General features: G+C 39.6%; 1 protein-coding gene across 11 annotated transcripts in view; it reads left to right on the plus strand.

Moving 5' to 3' along the window:
- ERBB4 (erb-b2 receptor tyrosine kinase 4) overlaps window positions 1–23,473 on the plus strand; it is an 885,692-nt gene that overhangs the window by 723,194 nt on the left and 139,025 nt on the right. For all 11 annotated transcript variants that reach the window (XM_067548716.1, XM_067548717.1, XM_067548721.1 and 8 more), the window contains 3 exons: window positions 3,294–3,426; window positions 6,130–6,252; window positions 8,098–8,196. In XM_067548716.1, the coding sequence (XP_067404817.1) occupies window positions 3,294–3,426; window positions 6,130–6,252; window positions 8,098–8,196 (355 nt within the window). The remainder of the gene's footprint in view (window positions 1–3,293; window positions 3,427–6,129; window positions 6,253–8,097; window positions 8,197–23,473) is intronic.

Consider the following 23,473-nt stretch of genomic DNA (forward strand, 5'->3'; position numbering starts at 1 on the left):
TTTTTTTAAAGACGTTGGATATTCTTCCTGTCCCTCCACATATTTTACTAAATGAAATTACCCATCATACTATCACAATGACATCACGGTTGACATTACTACTCTTAATTTTCATTGAACTCATTTTAAGCCTGCAGTAAAAGTGGCGGGAAGAGGCAAATACTACCGATTGCATTCACAAACGGATTGTTTTGTAACAATAATGTAAGTGGATTAAGCTCTTAATGTCACCAGAAATAAGGGGTTTTGTGTGTCCAGTCATACATCAAACTAAGCCCCTGGCACATGCAAAAAGATCAGATTAAAATATATAATGAGAAAAGGTTTCATGCCTCCAATTACCCTCTGATCAGAATGACCTTGCACAGATCAGTTTTAAGCCCCCTTTCATTAAAGATCCTTGTTACTGACATGGAAGGAAATGGTATACAGCATATTAATGAAATTCACGGATGATATTAAATGTGAGGTGTTGCAAACACCAGAGACAGTAGAGAAATAACAAAAAAGGGCTCAGAGAGGTTAGAAATATAGACAGGAAATGTTCTTTTTGTTGTCATTAAAACTCATTTCAAACTTTAAAAAAAAATAGAGATGAATGATACTTGCAAAGAATTAGTGCCTAAAAAGTGGTCAAGGGGAGATAATGAGGTGTGAGGTTTCAGTGCAGTTATGGCCTCAAAAAAGTGATGGAGTCGAAGACTTGTCATTTAAAACTACATTGGAGAAAGCACTTGACACTCTCCTTTGGAGAGGAACTCAGCATTGGCAGGAAGATGAACAGAATGATCTAATATCTCTTTCCCTCTGTCATGTTTGTGAAACTATCTGACCCTTAAGTAATGATGGTGGAGCTGTGAATGAAAGCAATTGTTTACTATTCTATTTCAAAGCAAAACCTACCCTGGTTTTATTGGTTAAGTCTTACTGGTTAACACTTAGCAATGCTTTTAAGTCCCACATCTTCTCTACTATGCATAATAATGAGTTGTGTGTTCGCACTCAGTTCCTGAAGTTTTGACTAACACATGAAAATTCCTGATGTCTTGAGAGTCACTTTAGATTACCTGCAAATTATTGAATAGCTAGTAAGATGGTAAGCACCTAAGAATTAGTCACATTTTTATGGGAAAGCATGATAATGAACATCTGAACATGGTTCTTTATTACCCAAATCTGGCATTTAAATTTGGCAGATCTAAATGTATGCTATGTGGATTTGATACAGTATTTCTGACTGGACAGATTTATGGGAGGAAGCAATTGGAGGAATTCATTGGTATTTGAGACAGGAAACTGATGACATCAGCATGTCTTTTTAATGACTGTCTACCTGCTGAAATAATAAAATATTGTCTTAAGAGGAGAGGTAATGGATGAGGAGCTGCAACAGGTCACAGCTTGATTTCTAGCAATTAAATTAGACTTTTGGGAAAAATATATTTATTAAAATTTAAATTCATTGACTGCCCCTTCTCTATCACATCAAACGTTCACTGCTTGTCTTACTTTCATGGCTCTTTGTGGTCTATCTCTACACTACCTGTCTTCTCTCATTCACTATGGAGATGTACACTTCCACTTCCAGTCGACCACTTGTTTGCAAACAGGCACCTTTGTGCTTTCTCCCAGCTGCCCCGTATGCTTTGGAGAAGCTCTTCACAAACCTCTTTCAAATCTTTCCTCAAAACTTTTCTTTTCCCACGATGCCTACAAAAAAACTGACAGCATTTTAGGCTTCTGGTGTGCTGAGATCACAGCCTACCATGTTGACCAATATTGGCTCATTGTTTCTTTGAATTCCCCCATTTGTCTATCTGTTGTCTCTTGTTTTACACTTAGAGCTTTTTAAGGCAGGTTCCATCTTTTGTTCTGTGTTTGTAGTGGGGTCCTAGTCTATGACAAGAGCTCAGAGATGCTATGGTAATACTACTAATTAATAAGGAATGTGATGAGGTATGTCAAATTAACTCCACCACAGCCAGTGTGGAGTTATGGGACAGAATAGCTACCTTCCCAGCTGTGGCTACTTGATTGACCAGCAACAGCTGGGGTGAGATGCTGTAGCCCACAAAGATGGAGTGGCTGGGGAGGCTGAGAGCAATTGTGCATCAGCAGCAGACTTACAGCAAGCTGCCCAGGGCATAGGATCAGAAGCTCTAGAGGACTGGGGTGAGACGGCTAAAGTGTGGGGAGTGGAAGTTATAAGGGGTTACTCCTTCCCTTAAACTCCTTGCGCTGAGGGAGAACTGTACTCCCTGCTGCCAGGCCCAGCAGGAATATGACACAGGGATTTAAGATTAGCTGGAGTTGAACTAAAAGGTATGAGGAACAGGGTCTCATAGGGCTGCACTCCTAAGGAATCCAAGGCCAGATGAGAGGGCTGAACTCCCGCCCTGAGGCTCATAAACATTTTGTAAAGCCAGCATTGAGCTGTGGGTGCCAAAGAGAGGGGGGGCGGAGTGTGTGTGTGAATGTGTGAGAGAGAGAGTGTGGCAAGACCCAATGTGGCAGTCTCTGTCTGTCACTTGAGCTTTGGAATTTGTTTGGACCCAGATATCACAGCAAAATATAGTGGGTGCAACCACATGCAAAGTCAAGCCAAACAAAGTCCACTGAGCACTTTCAACTAAAACTGTTGAATTGTGCACAGCTGTGGTATTTACCCAAGGTGAAATTTATAGTAGAACATAGGAAGCTAACATCCTTTCTCTTGCTATTAAAAAAAAATATAATATAATAAAATCAGGGCTTCAGGTTTACTTCTGGTTTTAAATAATGTTTTAGGGCACCTCGAAGAGTACAGTGTCTTATCTCAGAATAGCCCATGTGGTAGTGCCTTCAGAACCATCCGTGATTAACTTATGATCACAGCCCAAAAGTGGCATTAGTTAGTCTTTCATAATTTCAGTTTTTTTCTTTAAATATGCAAAAATAGGAATTAATCCAGTTGGATTTAAAAAGGAAGACATCAGACTAGTTAACTTCCTTGCAAAACAAGCTTCTGGTACATGTATCCTCGTTTTGCCATTGCAGGTTTGCATTTGCCATCAAAATGCATGTTGTATTTCCTTGTCCACAGCTGCACGAATGTGCATTTAAAAATAACATCCTAGATGTGATAAAGAAAAGCAATGCCACGCTTAATGTGCTTTCCTTGATTTATCATCTGACATGACTGCGTTTGAGATTTATACACTTCATGAGTTTTCCAGGTGGTTTATTTCATGCATGCAGCTGTTCTTTGCTCTGTTTCCCCACCTCGCATTAAAGTCTTTGATTCTGATTGGTAGAACCCCCCTGATTGCTGCAGGCGTGATTGGTGGACTCTTTATCATCGTCATTATGGGCCTGACATTTGCCGTTTATGTTCGACGCAAAAGCATCAAAAAGAAGAGGGCCTTGCGGAGGTTCTTGGAGACTGAGGTAAGGCTATTTTCTGTTGCACCACTCAGAGAAGCTGCACATTTGGAAAGATGCAGCACACTACTCTACATTTTCCACAGAATACATTAGGGTTCTAATCCAACCCCCAATGAGTCCCTGTAAATACTTCCATAGACTGCAACTGGACTTAACGGATAATGTGAAAGAAGCTATTCTAGGATATTAGTTTTCTGTTTATACATCGATTCATATATTTTTATGCTAAGAAGGGACCATGATCATCTTGCCTGTTATACATGCCCCAGTCCTGCTCCCAACTGAAATTAGGTCCTAATTCATCAAAGCACTTAACCATATGCTTAAGTGCTTTGGAGTCTCATTCAAAGCCCACTGAAGTCAATGGTAAGACTCGAGTTGTTTTCAGCAGACATTGGATCAGTCCCATGCTGAAAGGGAATGGTTTTAAGCACATACTTAAGTGCAGGAACTGTCATTTATCACATGTTTGTACAGTGGGGATCACAATGTTTGAGGCCTATAAGCACTATCCCAATATCATAAAATCATCATAAAATTGCTTTGCTGAATCAGGAACCTAATGATAAAATTTCCATGGACTCAGATGGGAACTGAACTAGGTCCATGGTCAAATGACTAAAAAGTGAGGTGGCGCCACAGAACTAACTACTTGGGCCCACCTTACCCTGCCTACCATCTTGGCTTCACTCTTGTGGGAGGGGGAAAAACAAGTCCCACTGCACTTTTAAAAGCTTTATTTTTGGTTGGAAGTGCATATTTGATCATCATTAAAATTTCATCTTTAATTTTCAGCTACAAATGATACCCTATGCAACTGACACTCCTGTCAAAGTTGTATGGTTGTAGAGACAGATCAATCTAAAGAAAAAAAGTTTAGGAAAACTGACAATCATTGGTCTGCTGATGTAGTGTCCTTAAGGTCCTGCTCCTCTTGAATTCAATGGTGCAAGATTGATCTCAAAAGATTTGCACAGCAACATTGTGTTTTCATTAAGCTTCTTTCTGAATGTTTCTAATTTTTATTAATAATAATCAGTCATCCAGGAATATCAGTAGTATCAGTAGATACTACTCTCTCTATGTGTAATTGCCATCTTGGCTGAGACACTGGGGATTTAACCAGGGACATCCAGAGCTAAAAGTATGAGTTGCTGCAGCTTGATCTAAAGAGCCAGGCTTTGTAGCTGAGGACCATAACAGATCCATAACCCCTGCAGATCAGCCCATGGGGGAACATGGAACAAATACCGATCAGTGGGTCACACGTCCACTCTTGCTATATCTCTTCCTTGCTGCTCTCTGCTCCAGTGTGCCCCTGTGCTGGTGGGCTGTTGGGAACAGTGGTAGGAGCAAGGAACACCAATTCCTCATCCTCTGGGGGACTTTCCCAGGCTGGGAGAATCCCTTGAATGGGCAAAAGTCCAGATTCCATCTCCTTTGCACTGCCAGGACAGCCCAGAGGGGAATTGCCATGGAAATCTATGAAGTGGCCCAGAGATTGTGGCCATATGTATGTTCACCTTTTCCTATATCTCTGTTTTGCTTTTTGGTTTTTTTTACATGTGGCCTACACATTCTATCATAATGAGTATTGAAGAGTAAACTATATTTGCAGAGGGAGGCAACCTATGAATATATCCCTATCAAACTCTCAGCCATCACTTGGCCTCATTGCTGTTTGTTTTATTAAGAAAATATATAACAAAAAAATTCCAGCTACTCTTATTTCTACTTGCACCAAAGCAGTCTGTTCATGGACTACTTAGTTAGCTGATGCTCATAGAAGCATGATAATAGCACTAAAACTGCAGAGCACAATGCACTTAGCCTTGTAAACAGACACTTTGAAATACTGCAGTGGTCTCAAACCAATTTGAGTAGGAGTAGCCCTTAATTATTTTCCTCATCCTGAGGAAGGACAGGCTATTTGTCAGTGTTTAGAGTAGTGTCCTTTTCATTTATTTTTAAAGAAACATTGTTTTTCAGTCAAAGGCTGTACGTTGTTGAGATCTGCTGGCTTTTTAACTGTGCATACTGTTGAACTTCATTCACAAACTTTGTTGGGTCGTAATTCACAATCTTGGGCAAATTGTACCATTGCTTGCAATAAATTAGTTGCAGCTGTAAATTCTTGTTCTACTTCAGATATTTTCTGCTTCTGAAAAAGCTGTCCTCCTTTAAGGCACTGCTAAAGATTAGAAGAATGATCCCTACCACCAAAAAGAGAATATGAATTTGATGAACCAATAAGTCACAATTATTAAAAAGAAAAACGGCCACTTTAAAAGGGCACTAAAATAGCCAAGAATAGCAATGGTGCACTAATGATAAATGCTGTGTTTCTGTCATGTAGAAAACATTTATACTGTTGCCATTAGCAAAAGTCATTGGGGACATACTGTGACACTGATTCAGTTTCCAGTTCATAATTCCATCATGCAGCCCCTAGTGGAAATTATGGTATATTCCATTAGGATCCTTCAATTGGTTTCTGTAGGGTTTTTTGTTTTTTACTGGCTTTTACTGGTTTCACTTGAAGAATGAATAGTCCCAGAACCAGTAGACCTCTAGATCCATTGATTTATTCTAATAACTAGCTAGCCAATTGGAATGAGTAGGAACCAGATGAAACTTTTTTCAACGGGAATTTTCACACAGTCCTTCTGTGTTCAATGTGTAATCCTGATGAATTTTGATTTGCAGCTGGTGGAGCCCTTGACCCCAAGTGGCACAGCACCCAACCAAGCACAACTTCGTATCCTGAAGGAAACTGAGCTAAAGCGAGTCAAGGTCCTTGGCTCTGGGGCCTTTGGAACTGTGTATAAGGTAAATATCTTCACTGAACAGTGTCAAGTGGCCTTATTTCTGTTTTGAACCCCAAAGATCACTAAAGTGTTAACATGTGTGGCACCCAGTTCTTCTCCTTACCAGATATGGGCCTGAATCAGAACCTCAAGTCCACATCCCACCAGCTATCAGGGGATTTCACATCTGGGGATGAAGATACACACTGAGTATATCTCTAGTTTGATCCGTTGATTTTGAGCTTGGCTTGGTACAGACACAAGGGTTACTCCATGCAGAGAAAAATAATGCCTCACACAAATATACAGACATAAAGAATATACAGGATAGATGGTCTTGATGTTAAAGAACTGGGACTTTGTGATTCTGTTTCTAGCTCAATAACTGATGTAGTGTTCAGCTTGGGCAAGCCAGTTAACTTCTATACCTCATTTGACCAAGCTGTAAAATGGGTATAATAGTAAAAATCTGCCTTATATAATAATAGAAGCATAATTAGCTAAGCTTTGATCCTTCCATTAAAAACAATGGCAAATCTCCCTTAATATTTGTTAAGCACTTTGGATTCCACAGTTTAAAGGTCATGTAGAAGCACTAAGTAGAGTTGATTGAAAAAGAAGAGGGAAATCAGATTTTCACCATTTTTTAGTCAAAATTTTAGGGACAAAATTGTGATGAACACCATTGATTGAAAAAAGTATTTTCATGTCATGAAGGTTCATTTACACCAAAACTTTTCCATTACGCAGTTTTGTCTTTGAATTTCCAATAGGGAGGACATATCCGGTGGGGTCCTGCAGGGATCTGTCCTGCGTCTTGTACTAGTCAGTATTTTCACTGATGTCTTGTATAATGGAATGGAGAATATACTTATAAAATCTGCAGATGTGACACCAAGTCACAGGAGGAGTTGAAAGCACCTTGGAGGACAGGATTAGATTTCAAAACAACATTGACAAATTAGAGAATTGAGCTGAAATCAACAAGATGAAATTTAGTAAAGACAAATGCAAAGTACTACACTGAAGAAGGAAAAAATAAATGCACTACTATAAAATGGGAAATAACTGGCGAGGTGGTAGTACTGCTGAAAAGGATCTGGGGGCTATAGTGGACCACAAATTGGATATGAACCAACATTGTATGCAAGTGTGAAAAAGGCTAGTATCATTCTGGGGTGTATTAATAGGAATGTTGTATGTGAGACATGGGAGGTAATTGTCCTACTCTACTTGGCACTGGTGAAGCTTCAGCTGGAGTGTTGTGCCCAGTTCTGGGCACCACACTTTAAGAAAGATGTGGACAAATTGGAGAGAATGAAGAGGAGAGCAACAAAAATGGTGAAAGTTTAGAAAACCCGACTTATGAGGAAACAACTGGGCATGTTTAGTCTCGAGAAAAGAAGACTGAGGGGGGACCTCATAAGAGTCTTCAACTATGTTAAGGGCAGTTATGAAGAATATGGCGATTGATTGTTCTCCTTGGCCAATGAAAGTGGGACAAGAAATCAGCTAAATCTGCAGCAAGGGAGATTTAGGTTAGATATTAGGAAAATCTTTTGTAACTGTAATGGTAGTTAAGCTCTGGAATAAGCATCCCCTATCACTGGAGGTATTTAAGAATTAGTCGGACAAACACCTGTCAGAGATGGTCTAGGTTTACTTAGTCCTGCCTTAGCGCAGGGGACTGAACTAGATGACCCCTCAAAGTTCTTTCCAGCCGTCCGTCCGTCCGTGTGTGTGTGTGTGTGTGTGTGTGTTGATATTCCTTGCCAAATTGGATAATGTATGATGAAAAGAAACTTAGCCATGGATAAAGATTTAACAATTGGTGTGTTTTGTTTATTTTTCTATCTTTTTTTCTTAGGGTATTTGGGTTCCTGAGGGAGAAACAGTAAAGATTCCTGTGGCTATTAAGATCCTGAATGAGACGACTGGTCCCAAGGCAAATGTGGAGTTCATGGATGTAAGTAGGAGGTGTTGGAGAAGCCTCTCTGAGTCCCTGCCTATATATAACGTGCCAGTGCTGCTGGTGGGGAAAAAATTAGTCTATAATCTTCACTATATGTAAAGACAACTTTCTATTGTTTATTTCTTTGTATTTCAGTATTAAGAGGATGACTATATAAGAGTTCTAGGTGCCCTGACACTTAAGTCTCTGTCTGCACTACCAGCTAGGGGCATGATTCCCCTGCCCATGTACACAAACTTGTGCTAGTTCTTATCTACCTAGTGCTTGTATAAATTGCAGTGTAGCCATGTTAGCACTGGTAGCCACAGCAGAGGCATGGCTGAGCTGTGCCGAGTAGGGTGACGAGATGTCCTGGTTTTATAGCGACAGTCCCACTATTCAGGGCTTTCTTATATGGGTGCCTATTACCTCGCTGATTTTTCACACTAGGTCGTCGGAGCTAAATTTTGAAACTTACCACAGAACTCTGAGGGTAAAGCCCAATGCCACGATATAGAAAGGACCAGATTCTCCAGTCTGCTAAAGCCACTGGCCTTACAATGATTGGAGGTAGCTGGGAAATAATCCTCTTTATGCAGCGGTGCTCTCCACTGGTGGAGGCAGCTCCTCTGCCCTCTAGCCCGCTCCCTTGGAGGAGAGGTGGGTAGGACATGAGTGTAATGGGGTTAAGGCGGAACAGAGATCCTCTATACCTGGTCTTCCATTGGAAAGAAATTCTCAGTGGAATGAGTTAGAATAGGCTCCTTGCTTCTCTAGCTTCCTCCAGCACCAGGCAATGAGGGTCTGGGAGCTGCAATAAGCAACAACGTGTAAATAGAGGTGGGGGGAATGTAAGTGAGAAAAAGGATACTGGATTTTTATTAGCCCTTCGGTTTTGGTAATCGAGGGTATTGTTAGTGAGAGGTTGTGAGGATCATAATTTTATATATATGTTTTATATTCACAGAGTCCATAAGTGCAATTTTCAGCTCAGTGCTAAGAGGAAAGGTCATTGCCATTATGACTCACATGCATGCCATATGCAGTGACAATGTTTTGACAGTACATATGAGTTTTCTACCTGTTTTTTGGCAAGCCTGAAATTTTAAAATTCCTCTTGTGAACTTGGAAATTACTGAGAACTTTTGCATCTCTAAGGTCAGATGTGTCTGTGTGGGTCCGTTTGTATGCACGTGCGTAACCTGATTATCATTAATGATAGCAGAAACCAAACAGAGACTGTGCTCCCATTATGCAGTATACTCTGTCATTGTGAAACCAGCAGAAATGTACAATTACAGCTTCAGCTATTTCAGACAAATTACCATGTGTGAACTCTCAGGCAGTCAGGCTAATGCTGAAATCAAGGTTTTTTCAACGCTGTTCAGAGCACTGCACATTCAGGCTGATGACATCAATCATTGTTCACAAACAAAGTAGTAAGCAAAAGCAGGCTATGTCGATTTCTGCTCTGATAGAAACACGGAGGAGGGCTAAGGAAGATGAAATGTTTACTTAATGGACAAAATAATTATCAGGCTTCTATGTGAGTAGTAATAACTGTAGATATCTGAAACTTTAGGGCCTGATGCTTCATAGTCAAGCCTCCTAGTGAAGTAAATGTCCAAGAAAGGAAGGGCCATTCAGTGGGAACTGAGTCTCTATATTTAATGGCAGAATTCAACCCTATGAGTTAGATTCTCAGCTAGTGGAAATTTGGTACAGCTCCATTAACATCAGTGGAGCTACGTAGTTCACACCAGCAGAAGATCTGGCCCTACCTGTTTATCAGGTATAAAATAAGAAAACAATAATATATAATTGTGTATACATAACGCTTCCCTTGATCTCGAAACACTTTAGCAAGGAGGCTACATAAAGATGGGGGTTCTGGGCACCAAGAAAGGAAGTGACTTGTCTGAGGTCACCCAGAAGTTGAGTACCAGAGCCAAGCATATATGAGTCCCAGAGCTATGCTTTATTCACTGGACCTCTGCCTCCAATTTATACGTCAGAATATTTGATAAATTGCTCAGGAATAAGGGATGTCTCCTTACCCTTCTAGAGAGCTATAACACTAGCATGTATCAAAAGCAATCATGTTAGGTTCAGTCCCACTTCAAATCACTGTTCCTTAAGAGCCTGGCTTTTTTCCTCTAGTGGTCACAAAGCGGAGAAAATTTAAATGTAAGATTGTTCTTGGTTCTAACACTTAAAAACTATAGTCCAGATTGCCAGCTGTAGTTCTTCTGGAGTCGATAAAGTAACAAGGGACAGCAATATGGAGAGAGTATTAGCTTAATATGACACCCTTCAATATATGCTGATATTACACAGGGATCATAAAGACCCATCTGTATCCCAGAAGACTTTCTATAACTATGGATACTTATTTGTGACAACGGTGTCTTTAGAAGTAACCACCAATTTCCATTTTACTGTGATCTGTTGACAGAGATTTTTTTTTCTCTACATCTTTTGTGTTTTGAAATAAACAGGAACTCAATCCTGCACACTGCAGCTTTTTTTTTTTTTTTTTTTTTTTTTTTTTTAAGTAGTTATGTAAGAGTGTTAGGGCTTGCCTACACTTAAAAGTTCTATGCCAGCATAGTGCTTTGAGATCTACTGATAAAAACTCTATATAAGAATTAGGTTTTATTATTTAATTTTTAGTGCAGATGCAGTTATTCTGTATACAAGTGCTTATGTCAGTTGAGTTTATTCCGGTTCTGTGGAGAGAAATAAGCTACACTGATAGATTGAGCTAAGCCGCTTTATAACTCCATCTACACTGAGCCTTTTATTGGCATAATAATGTCAGCAAACTATCACACCCAATCAACATTGTTATGCCTACAAAACTTTAAGTCAAAGTAATTATGTTGTTCTGGACCAGCCTTTTTACAGTCATTCCAAATGGCTTGGTTCATTGAAGGCTAAGTGCTTTTAATCTTCTGCAAGTTTCATTATAACTGCGCATCTTGTCCGGAATTATTTCATCCATCGTGATGTGTCCTTGTGCCTTTCACTTAAAACTGATAAGTTAGCATTGCTCTCTGAGAGGGTATGTAATGAGTAGGACCCATCATCAACTCCAGTTCAATTCATGTGTGCACAGGTGTGTTTTAGGCCACCTAACCATTTGAATGACATGAAAGATTTACAGAAATGTCCAGTATACCATGGAAGACTGAGAGATTAGCAGTAGGGCCCATTGCTTCTCGTTAAAACTTCTAATGTCGACAGAAGTAAGTCAGAGTGTGCTTTTATAAGCAGTTGAGATTCTGCTAAATGTTGCACTAAAGGAGAATGAAGCTTGGCAATTTGGCAACTGGGCTTGTCATTTCAGCACCCTGGAACACCTGCTAATGGATCCATAATGACTATAATGATATAATTCATCATATTAGCACACGGCTTGCAAACCCCCCTCCTTCTTCAAGCACTACTGAGTGTCTTAAACAAAATACATCCCTAACTTTGGAGAGTTCTTCAAAGAAGCATAGAAGATAGTATTTTCCTTGTTTTTCTTTACACAATCCTGGTACAGTTTTGTGTGTGTCTGTTTCTTCCACCTATCACCATAGTAGCAAGTGTCTCCCAATACTGAATAAAGCAAGGAAAAGTCCCCGAAGTGGCCTATACCACTTCCTCCTCTCCAGGATGTTGTGGGAATTAAATGTATGTGTGAACTTCCATCTTCCTCCCCTTAGTGAAGATAGTTGCTGCTGTTTGGGGAAGACTAGGTTAAGGAGTGACTTTTACACTTAGTTCTGAAGGTAGTGAAGTCTGTGACTCACTTCAGCTATTTACAGCATCATAAAATGAGTTGCCTGAGTGACACGGCATTGCTTCTGCTCTCGGATTGGAAGGCCAAATTTCATCCCTACCAAACTACCATTGGAATTGATGGTGCAGCAACTCTTGCAGCTGGTCTGCTTGAGAGCAGATGTAGGGGCAAAGTAGCTGATATACCCTGAAGACCCAGGAGGCAGCAGGAGGAAACTGAACTCCTCCATTTTTTCAAAGTTGGTCCTGGTTTTTGATGGAGGAGGAGAAGATAGCTATTGAGGGTAAGGCGGGGTGGACCACAGCTGGCTTGGTCGACAATGTGTGAGCATCAGACTATAATTTCCAAGATGCCTCCCCCACCTCAAATTATTTGATGCCATCATGAGTTCCTAACAAGCCATGTAGCTGTTGGCTTGATCAATTGTCTTTACATCAAGGCTAAGAGAGAAGTAAAACGAGGGTTAATATGCGTTCCCAAGTTATGCCGCAATTAGAAAGCATAATGAACCTTCTGGTTCTGCTAAAAATGTTACACTAGTTTGTCACAGTGAAACAGGCAATCAAGTGGGCCCTTGATTTTATCAAAAGAAGCCTAGTGTTTCCAGGAGGTGATCTCACGAGCTATGGTTTTATCCAGCGGGTTGATCCATTTACAAATTTAATCTAACCTCTCTGAATTTAAGAGTTCCATTATCTGTTAGAAAATAATTAGAAGCTGCAAGCAGAAGTCTGCATACACACAATCCTTGGGAGTCCCTAAGCTCATTGAAATGAAGGCAGTTTCACTGATGTTGGTCAGATGATATTGGGCCAGGAGCTAATAATAGAAGGCAAATGCTGCTTAGCTACGTGAGAAAGTTAACTTGGGAAAAATTAAACTGAAGGGTTTGGGATTTATGATTAGAAATAAATTCTCTATTCTCATTTGTTTCCTGGTAAGAGAGCTGCAAAGGGCGTTAGTCTGTTTTATGACTTTTTAATTAAGATCTAGGGGGCTTCTTGACTTCAGCCAGATTTATTCATTCCCTGTTATACCTAGGAATAGCCAGCCATCAGTGACCAGGAAAGTGTTTAAGTGATATGTAAAGATAATAAATAAAATTGACCAGTGGTTTAACAACTGTCACTGCTACTGAGGATGTGGCAAATATATTAAAGCTGCATAAGGGTGGTGGTGAAGGGTGGTGTTGATACAAAAATGATTGCAACAAGAGAGAAAAGATGAAGGTTTGTCCAACCTAAAGAACTAAATTAATAAGGCAGCCCATCTGCTTCTTCAATTGTGAAATGAAAGGGAATAGGCCTCTCTGAAAACGTGGATGCCTTTTATGACAAAGGCAACCTGTTCTGTTTTGTAAGGCATGTACTGTAAATGCACACTGTTCATTGCAGAAGTGGTATTCGATTCAAAAGTTTCAGGTGAATAGTCACCAGCCAAAGTAGAGAAGGTGAAATAAGGTGGGATACCCAAGCCTACAGTGAGAGAAGCTCTCAGACTTCAACTGTTATTCAACTCCTGTTTCGTTCCTTATGCCATCCCTAGTTCCTTAGCAAAGATTGCAACACATTTCTAGATTAGCATCAGGAAACCAGCTCATCTTCCTGATAAATGTTGAAAGTATCATCTCAGCCAGTCTGCCAGTCCTTGCCTATCTGGAAAAACATTGCACTATTATTGTGACTGGGTGTCCCATTGTATAGTGCAATTTGCTGCCTGCCTCACATACTGGTAACTCTTTTGCTGCGCACCAAAAGCACAGCATTGAATACTCAGCCCCATTTCAAATGGCAGCTTAATGAGTAGATCAGGAGTTTCCATAAATTTGCCATTTTTCTTTGTCTTTCTCTTCCATTTTTATACATGCACGTTTCTTTTAAACTGATTTTAGTTGTCCCCAAAAGAGTGCCTACTAATGAGAAGCAACACTACAGCAGTTTGCCCAGCATTACACTTCTGATTGTCTTCAAACAATGTGGTGTTCACCCTGCGATTCTAAGTTATTAGAAGGAAGAAAAAACCCAAACCTTTGATTGCAGATCCCCTTTTGTGCAGTCCCCCTTTTCCGTCCCACTTTACACATACTGTAAGTGTAACCACTTTGAAAAGGAACCTGTTTGCCTGTCACTTCCAGGCACAGAGACTCACTGTGACTGCAATTACAATTTCCAACTTATGCAGAGGTACCAGAAATCCAGCTGTCCTTGAGAGCTATACACGCCATGCACAAGCCCCCTAGAGTGACAGCCACCATGGAAGCTGGAAGTCTGATCACTGCTGAAGGTTAACTGCTTTTAGACATTTAACTGGAGCTATTTCAAGGCCATGTTCCCTTTTATTTCTGTCTAACTGGTAATTTCCACTTTAAATATTTACTTACCCTGGTAATCTTTTCCTCCGTAGTATTATTTTTGTAAGGTTCTTGATGAAATAAAATGCCTATTTACAGACAGAGGATAATATATAAGCAGGGACTGAGCAGGCTAGAATGGTTGGATACAATCCTGCTGTCATAATGTTTGAATTGAAAAATACAGCAAGAGAGTTTGCTTCCTACAGATAATGAAAGTTAGAAAAATACCAGAGGGGAAGTCCTGGCCCCATGAAATCAGTGGGAGTTTTGCTATTGACTTCAGTGGGGCCAGGATTTTCCCCAGAAGTCATCCTTCTGACAGGGCTGCCATGGTTTTTAAGGGAGAGGCACACGTGATTGTGTTTTCGGTATTCAGTCTAATGGTTCCTTTCTTGCTCTCCTTGATGATTTTAAAGGCATTCGGCATCAAGGCCCCATTGGGCTAGCTACTGTATAAACATACAGTGAGAGACCTCTACCCCAAAGATCTTACAGCTAAAGAAACAAAGGATGGTAGAGTGGAAAAGAAAAGTGAAGGTAACATTGTGTGAGTGCTTCAAATTTGGGAGACCTAAACTGAAACTGTAGAATCTTTTTTTTCCAAGTTGGCCTCCCTTCCTGGTGCTGAACATTCTTAAGCATTATTATTATTATTATTTATATTACAATACACCTGGGAGCCCTAGTCATGGACCTGGAGCCCATTGTGCTAGGCACTGTACAAAAGGACCTTGACCCTTCTAGTTCTCAGCATTTTGTGGAAGACCCTTGCTATATATTAGAGATGGTCTGGATCCAGAGAGTTCTGATCCAGATTCAAATTTTCCCAGGGTTTCAGTATCTTCCATCTGAATCTGAACTTTGAGGGGGATGACCTCATCAACTTTAAGGTCTCTACTAGATCTTCCTTTTCAAGGAAGAAGGAAGGGTGCATGCTAAGATAGTCTTACTACTAGATCAACAAGTGGCAACTGATAAGCTTGTAAAACACATGCAAAACACGGCAGTTATACCTTTATATCGTCCTTAGCCCACCAAGTAATGCATGATCGAGAGCAATGGAATTTTGTGCATATTGTTTCTGATAGCTTAAAATGCAACTAAAATACAGAAATTAAAGATGCCAGAAAATAGTAAAACAGGAGACACAATTATCGTGAGCAGAAATTGACAAAACATCCAACTTTTAAGTTGACTTTGGCACCAAGAACCAGGCAATTAGTGCCAACACATCACAATAAGAAATTGAAAGCCTATATTTAAGAACTTCCTATTATTTGGGAATTTTCTCCACATGACTCCAGCTCACATTAACAATACAAAGTAGACACAGTGATGTTTCAATTTCTAAAGGGTAATGTATATGCCAGATTGCTGCTGCATTGACAGTAAATGAAGGTTTTATGGGCTCTATGTTAATAACACCAAGGTACTATTTTCATCGACTTAAACATAATAACTTCCAAACAAGCCACTGTTGGTTCAAGGTTAAAAGTCAGCCAATCAGGAGCTGGAAGAAGAAATGTCTTGATATTTAAGCCAACCAAGCAGGCTGTGAAAACTTATGTATATGCCAGCTAAGCAATTTTTGAAGCGTGATCCCGTGTGACTAAACTGCCCCTTTGGTAATGAGTTATTACATTACAGGTTTTTCATGATAACAGATTGATATTGCTGAATATTAGCACTAGAATATTCCTCAATTCAGTGACCCACAAATCAGCAGTGATGCAGAAAATACTCAAGGACAAAAAGTGCTGAAGGGTCACTGCTATATTTGTCATTCTTGTTTTTATCCTGTAAAAGTGCCACACATTTAAAAGAGGGTTGACATTAGATTAAGAAAGGACAAAGAGATTTTTGTTGTGGTGGAAAAAAATCAGAGTTTGTAAGAAGCATGAACACGAGTCGCACCATGTTATTTATAGGAATAGGAAAGAATACAAGCTCTATGTGAACTTGGTGAAATGTCAGTCACCATCTATTCTGCCTTTAAATTCTTTCCAAAACTCACTATTTGGAATACTTCTTCATTAATACTTTGTACAGAAAGAGCAGGTGGAATTGATTTGTCTGCCCAATGTTCAATGACAGATGACAATTTTTCTTTGTCTGGTTGCAGATTCCTGCCAGCTTTGATGCATCAAAGATAAGTCATTGGCTTATCAATAGAAAAGAATTAACGTCTGCTTATATTAATATTCAGTGTATTGTCTAATACTGATAAGCAAAAGATGTGCACCGTTGACTGTCAAATTGTTGTAAGGAATGGGATTAGCAAATCTGTTGCATGCAAGAGTTTCTGATAACTTTTGGAATGTTCTATTTACTTCTACATAGACTTCATTGGAGTTAGTAGGATATACTACAGTGGAGCTGAGATCATAATCTGTTTGACAATCTCTAGATCACTAATTGTTGTTTTCTTGGGGCTAATCCAGCACCACTGCAGTAAATACAAGTTTTACCATTGACTTCAGTGGGAGCTGACTCAAGTTGTAAAAGAGAACATATTTTCCTTCAGGTTTGATGTTCGGTGTGTTATGTAGCATCTAGAAACCCAAGCTAAGATCAGAACCCCATTGTGCTATCCAAATGAGACAGCCCCGGCCCTGGAGAGTTTACAACCTAAATAGCCAAGACAGTTGACTTTTGGGAGAAAGGAAGTGTTATCGTCTTCATCCCTATTTTACAGAGGGGAAACTGAAATTGAACCAGATGTTATAAGTCTGAGACCAAATTCCTTTGCCATAAAACTGTATTTCTCTCTGGATCAAACATGCAGCCCTATCTGTGAATCTAGATCACTAAATAATATTGGCAAGTTCCTAGCAATGAGGAAATTTGGAAACTCACTTCCTGAAACATTTTTGGGAATTAATGACGTTTTTAGTGTTCATGATAACATAAATAGGTATGAAATGATAACAGTTCTACTCAGAAATAATTAACCAGGAAAGGAACAAGTCTGCTATTAGTCCTGTATCAATTATTATTTGTGAGAGAATTTCTATTTTACAAATCGAACTGTTGATAATGTTTCCTTTTTTTTTTTTTTTTTTTTTTTAACCTAATATAAACCTAAAAGTTTGAAAAGGGATTTTTTTTTAAGGCATTCCAGGTACTATAATTGTTTGGACATACTACTTCACTCAAAAATGACAGATATGTAAGGCTCACTTTGAAATAAAGCTGATTTTCCTGTTCACACAGGGATTCAAAACTGTATTCTAGAATCACTAACACATTTCTATCACTCATAATGCTCGCTGCCAAAGACTGGTATTTTAAATAAGTTGGAGCACAGCTGATGTAACAGGCAAGCTATATATAGCAACAGAGGAAAATTAGGGGTTCTTATCTCTGAGTTACTTATAACGTGATTGAAACTGGATCCTAAAGCTTTCTGCTTTAATGCAGAAAACCAAGTTTTTTAATTGAATAGACAAACTTTTATTGCACAAATCAGAATTAACTAATGGCCGGATAGACCAGCGCCCAAGTGTTATCTTAGCTCTGAACATTGAGCATGATCAAAATGTTTAAGTAAAAGAGGTAATTACTTAGATCATGGAGATGTAATACCAAATTGCTTCTGAAAAGCCTGGTATTAGTGGTCAGTAGAATCTTCCAGCACATTCATTAATCAGTTCACAGAGTTATGTAGTGTGATATGGAACAATATTGATGCAGTGTCATGAAACATCTGAGCTGCAGTGAAACAACTGTTTATCTGTTTTAAACCTGAGCCTTCAGCAAATGTGGTCTGTTTTAAATCATCACCAGTTAAGGAAGCATATCAGGCTTTGATATTGAGTGATATCAACACAATGCGAAGATAACCTTTAGCCTACATCCCTTAAAAATATTCCCTGCTATTTTTGACACTTCTCATGGTCAAATTTTACCTTCCATTTGAGTTCAATAGGAGTTCCACATGTGTAGCCAAAGTCAGAATTGAGCCCTTAATATATTTCTATTTTGCAGCTATCCCACCTCAAGCCATTATTTTGTAAATGAAGCAGAATAGGACCAGGTCAGTCTTTGGATGGAGATATCTGGGGGGGAAATAGGTGCTATAAGACTGATGTTAGTGATAGAGCTGTTTGGCAACTTTTAGACAAGTCATTTTCCTGTTGAAAAATGTTGATTCATTGCAACCAACACTGTTGACAGGAAAGGGTCTTTTTCAGTCACTTTCTTGACTAAAAATGGCATTTAAAAAAAAATGTCAAAAATCCCATTTTTATATTTTCTAAATGAAAAATTTTGGTATCCCAGTTCAAAATGACTTTTTGTTTCAGAATTTAAGATCATTGTAGAAATAAATGGTTGAAATTGAAATGTGATGATTTGAAATTGTGGAAAAAAAACTTTTTTTTATTTGCGTAAACTGAAAACTTTTTTTTTTTTTTTTTTTTTGATTTGTGAAAATTTTCAAGATTTTGACTTTTTGTCCCAATTCAGGATGGGTAAAAAATTCAAAATCTTGAATATTTCCCCGGTGGGTGGGGTGATTGTGTGTGTTAGTTAAAAGGGTGACCTGGTCAAATTGTAGGTTCTCTCCTTATGTTCTGTCTACCTAAAATTCCCTGTATAATATCGTTTAGAATTGAACTCTTCACTTCCTTTCCTAAAGTTGATGGGAAGTGTTTCTGGTCACTGTAAAATAGTTTCATATCAGAGGTGGCTTCACTTTAATAGGCCAAGTGACTCCAGGAAGTGGATTTTGGACAATCAACTGATGAAGTCTGTAAGATTCATTTAGATGCAAAGCTTTATATTAATGCAATATCTGTATTATTATTGGTATAGTAATGTAGGAAACCATTTTCCTAGTAATGTTCTTAGATTAGTTGTTTTTCACAAAGGAGGAAAATATAATTTAATTGATTATTTTGTCATATTTATGATGCTTTCATCTTGGTAATTGGAAAATCTTTTGCAATGTGTTCACTGTATAGCCGCCATGATCCCATTACAGTCAAGTTTTCAGATTCTTCATTCAACTAGGGCTTTTCTTTTCCAGATAATCTGTACAGACATAAAAAATAATCAAATCAATACATGTAATTTTTGTTCATTGATTAAGGGTTTTTGTGCTGGTAAATCAGCCATTAATGCAAACTCATCTGGCCTTGAACAATCATGTATTGTTGCATGTTGATTCTTTGGTCTTCCCTGACAGTGATCAAAATACAAACATTCTTCAATATGGCTGTGCATCGAGGATCAGACATGGCATTTCATGTTTTGGGATATCATTGAGGGTAAGAGTTTAGGAAGAGTCAAAAAGGAATTAAATACTTATGGGGCACTAAGGTACACCCCTCTGCCCCCACAAGTTTTGGAAGGGATATATAAACCCACATGCTTCAGGGCATAAGGCAACCCATAAATCTTGTGGGCTTGGAGGAACTTACCCTGGGAGAAGGTTATCCCGTAACAGCCTAATAAAGGGTCTTTGCTTTCTATTGCATATAGCTGCCAAGCCTCTGATATTGGCCATTGTTAGAGACATGATACTAGACTAGATGGACCACAGTTCTAGTCCAGTATGGCAATACCAATGTTTTCTTGGGCTTTCAGTAATAACAAAAGCTTAAGGATGTATTATGAACCTATATAAATATTCCACACTGTTAGTTGATATAATGGTAGTTTTGGAAAATAGTTGTTTTGATTAATTAATAGAATTGTAGAAGATTAGGGGTGGAAGGGACCTCAGGAAGTCATCTAATCCAACTCCCTGCTCAAGGCAGGACCAACTGAGTCATTAATTGATTATTATTTGTATTGCAGTAGCACCTAGGATCCCTGGTCAAGATCAGGGCCTTTTGGCGGTAGTAACTTTAAAAACATAGAATAAGCCTCTAAAAGCTTGCAATCTAAATTGGCAGGACAGACAAAGTGATGGGGGGAAAGGAATATAATGTATAAGCAGAGTGATGGTTGACAAACATCATGTTGGTTTCATGATTTTTGTTGTCTTTTGGTTGGTTTTTTTTTTTTTTTTTTTTACATGTTTTGGGAGAAGATGAGGTAAATGGACAGAGAAAAGAAGGAATAGGTGATATTGAAAAGAAAGGATAAGAGAAACAGACAAAAGCTGATGAAGGAGGAATACAGAAGGCAGGAGTGAGGCAGATGTGAAAAGACTATAAGCGGGCAGGGAAGTTTCTGGCTTTTTAGCTGCATGGTACAATAAAAGCAACGTTTGAACTGTTTGAACACCTTGAGGTCTTAAACTTTGTCAGAACAAATATTTCTATTTTTTTTTTCATTCTAGTGAAAACCCATTCTTTGTTTATATTTAAACCTTCCCCTGCAGTCTTTGCAATTCTGATATCACGCTCTTGTGACAGTGCATGAGAACCTGAAAATAAAATTGTCTAGAACCAAAAGTGAAACTGTGAAGTCTGTTTTGACTTCTCAGATGCACGACATGAACTAACTGTGCTAAGGGAAAAAAGTGTATTCAATATTTCCCCCAATTATTTTAGTTTAGGCAGTGCGCGAGGCTTACATGCGAGTGCCGGAAGCTCCCTAGAAGTGGGGGGGCCACTGATGCCCGGACTGTGGCCCTGCCCTCACTCCACCTATTCCCCCCACCCCCTGAGTGCTCCTTTCAGCCCTCCTGCCTGCCGTTCGCTCCTCTTTGCCTCTTCCTCTGTGGCCCACCCACTTGGTCCTCTCCACGGCGGAGAGGAGTTGGGGGCGGGGGAGCGACGATTCATTGCAGGAAGAGCTCAAGCCTGGCCAGGGCCACAGTCCCGGCACCGATAGCTCCTTCACTTCTGGTGCTCCAAAAGTGGTGGGCTGGCATGCCTCTAAAAGGAGGTGATCCATGTTGCATTTGCAGCATTTGCCCTTAGGCATGGCCTGCCTTTTTTGGGGAGGCTTAGCCTCCCCCAGCCTCTTATATGAGCCACCCATGGTTTTAATATTGGTAATATAATTGATAACCTTATTTTTTAATATCAGATTTTTTTAATCTGCCAGTATCCCTTCTAGTTAATTGTGTGGGGTAAAAAAACAGAGCTTTTAAGTATCTGGGCATAAAGTTAAGCTTTCCTATGGTGTGAGAAAATTACCTGGATGTGACTTTTTCAAAGTAACATCTCGGGACTCTTCAAAGGTCTGAGAATTTGACAACTGTTTTCCATATCCTTCATTCTTGAGACCCTGTCATCACTCTTCTTACATTAAAAAAAAAATCAAACCAGTAACTCTTTGCTTCTGAAAGTAGTTTATAGCTAAGAGTATGAAAATATTACTAACTAGTCAATTATGATTGGTTTTTGTCCTGTTGCTGAAATCATTAAAATGATTAATGTTTTTGAACAATGAATTTTTGAATGTTTTTGCTATTCGCAATAGGCAGTTCTCGTCAATCAAAACCAAAAGCAATTGTCAATTTTTTCTGAATATAATGGTGTATTCCATAAGCTGAAAGAAAACGGTTTGCCAGTAAGTTTGTGAAATTTTCAAAACAACTGTGCGTACAATTTTATACGGGGAGAAAAAAAAAATCTGTAAATGCTTCACTTTCTTCTCAAGATTTTGCTGCATCAAAGTGAAACTTGCAGAGAACTAGTCAGAGCATAACAGTAGGTCAAATTTCCATCTTGCTGCATTGAATATAGAACTGCTTAGCTTCAGCATCATTAAAACAGCTGATTGTTTTCTGTGAGATTCATACTCAGAAGTGATGCTCTAATAGTGTGAAACTCATTGTCAGAGATTGACACCTACACTATGGTTGCCAGTGCTCTAAAATCTACCCTCACAATATTGTCTTGAGAGTTAGTCTGGTCATAAATATTCTTTTAAAATTTTGACAAGTAATTTAGACAAGTGTCCAGCGGTGACTGTTTTTTCACAAAGTAGCCACCATTTGGGCTTCAGGATTGGGTCCACCCATTGTCACATGACCTTTCTCCCCATATGCATCACGGCCTAGAAAGCTGTGCAGGATACAGATTTGTGGAACCACATTGTGTGCAGTTCCTCTTCACCCCTGAGCATGCTATGCAGGCTGTTGCTAGACTGGCTCTATTGATTGCTTCCTGTGTCTCTGAAATTACCAGGTTGAAATGACCAATAACAAGGTTGTCCCTTGTTAATTATAACAGTTTCATTGTATAAAATGTCATACTTTGACAAAGCATTTTGGTGAACCAGCATCTCTGAAGTATTAGTTCAGCTCTTAGAGTATTGGGCTTAGAGGTTTGTGCTGTGGTTGACAAGGTAGTCAGAAATGTTCTTAAAGCTTAGCACAGATGGAGTTTTGCTCATATTATCATCTAGCTGAACATCCTCTAAACCAGTGGATCCCAACCTTTTTGGCTTGAGGGTCACAAATGTCATTTTTACAACCTTCAAGGGCCACCAGTCTCTGCCAGCAGCCCTCCCACCCACATTGCAGCCAGATGGAAGGAGTTCAGCAAACAGGCTGCCGCACCAGTCCTGTAGCCCCCTGCGTTTCACCTGGGTCCCTAGGCAGTGGGTCCCTTCTGCACCCTGGGGACAGGATATCAGTGCTCCCCTCCCTCTGGCTCCAGCAGAGACCCCAGCACCTATGGACCCAGGTGGAGCGCTTTGCCGTGTTCCCTGCTACAGCCTGGGGAGGGGAGCGCTGATCTCCCATCCACCTGGCTGCAGCAAAGAGCCTGTGCCTGTCTTTTAGCCCCATGGCAATGCGCTTCGCCTGGGTCCTTCGGCAATGGCTCCCCGAGCAGCCAGCAGGAGGGGAGCCATGGGCCACTTTGAAAGCCCCCGCAGGCCATAGGTTGGTAACCACTGTTCTAAACTTATTTTGCATTAAAGAGTCACGCTAGAGAAGTGATAAGAAAACAAGTAGAGAAAAATTGGCAATATGAGTCTAGAACAAAATTAAAATATTTGGTCCCCCCCCCCCCCCCAGGGAATGAAATAGTCTAGACTGCTGTACAAGATTCCCAATTTGATTCACCAAAATTATTGTACCTTCTTCTGTGGGAAAGGCCTGTCATTAAGGCATTAAGCTGGGGTTCTGAAGATCTAGGGTCCATTCCCAGTTCTGCCACAGACTTCCTGGATGCAAGTGACAACTCACTTAACCTCTTGGGCCAGATTCTCAACATATGTGAAATGCTGTGGCTCATTTG

Source organism: Emydura macquarii, unplaced genomic scaffold (genome assembly GCF_026122565.2).
Source record: "Emydura macquarii macquarii isolate MOO-44397 ecotype Brisbane River unplaced genomic scaffold, CSIRO-AGI_Emac_v2 contig_1253, whole genome shotgun sequence".
NCBI lineage: Eukaryota > Metazoa > Chordata > Testudines > Chelidae > Emydura > Emydura macquarii.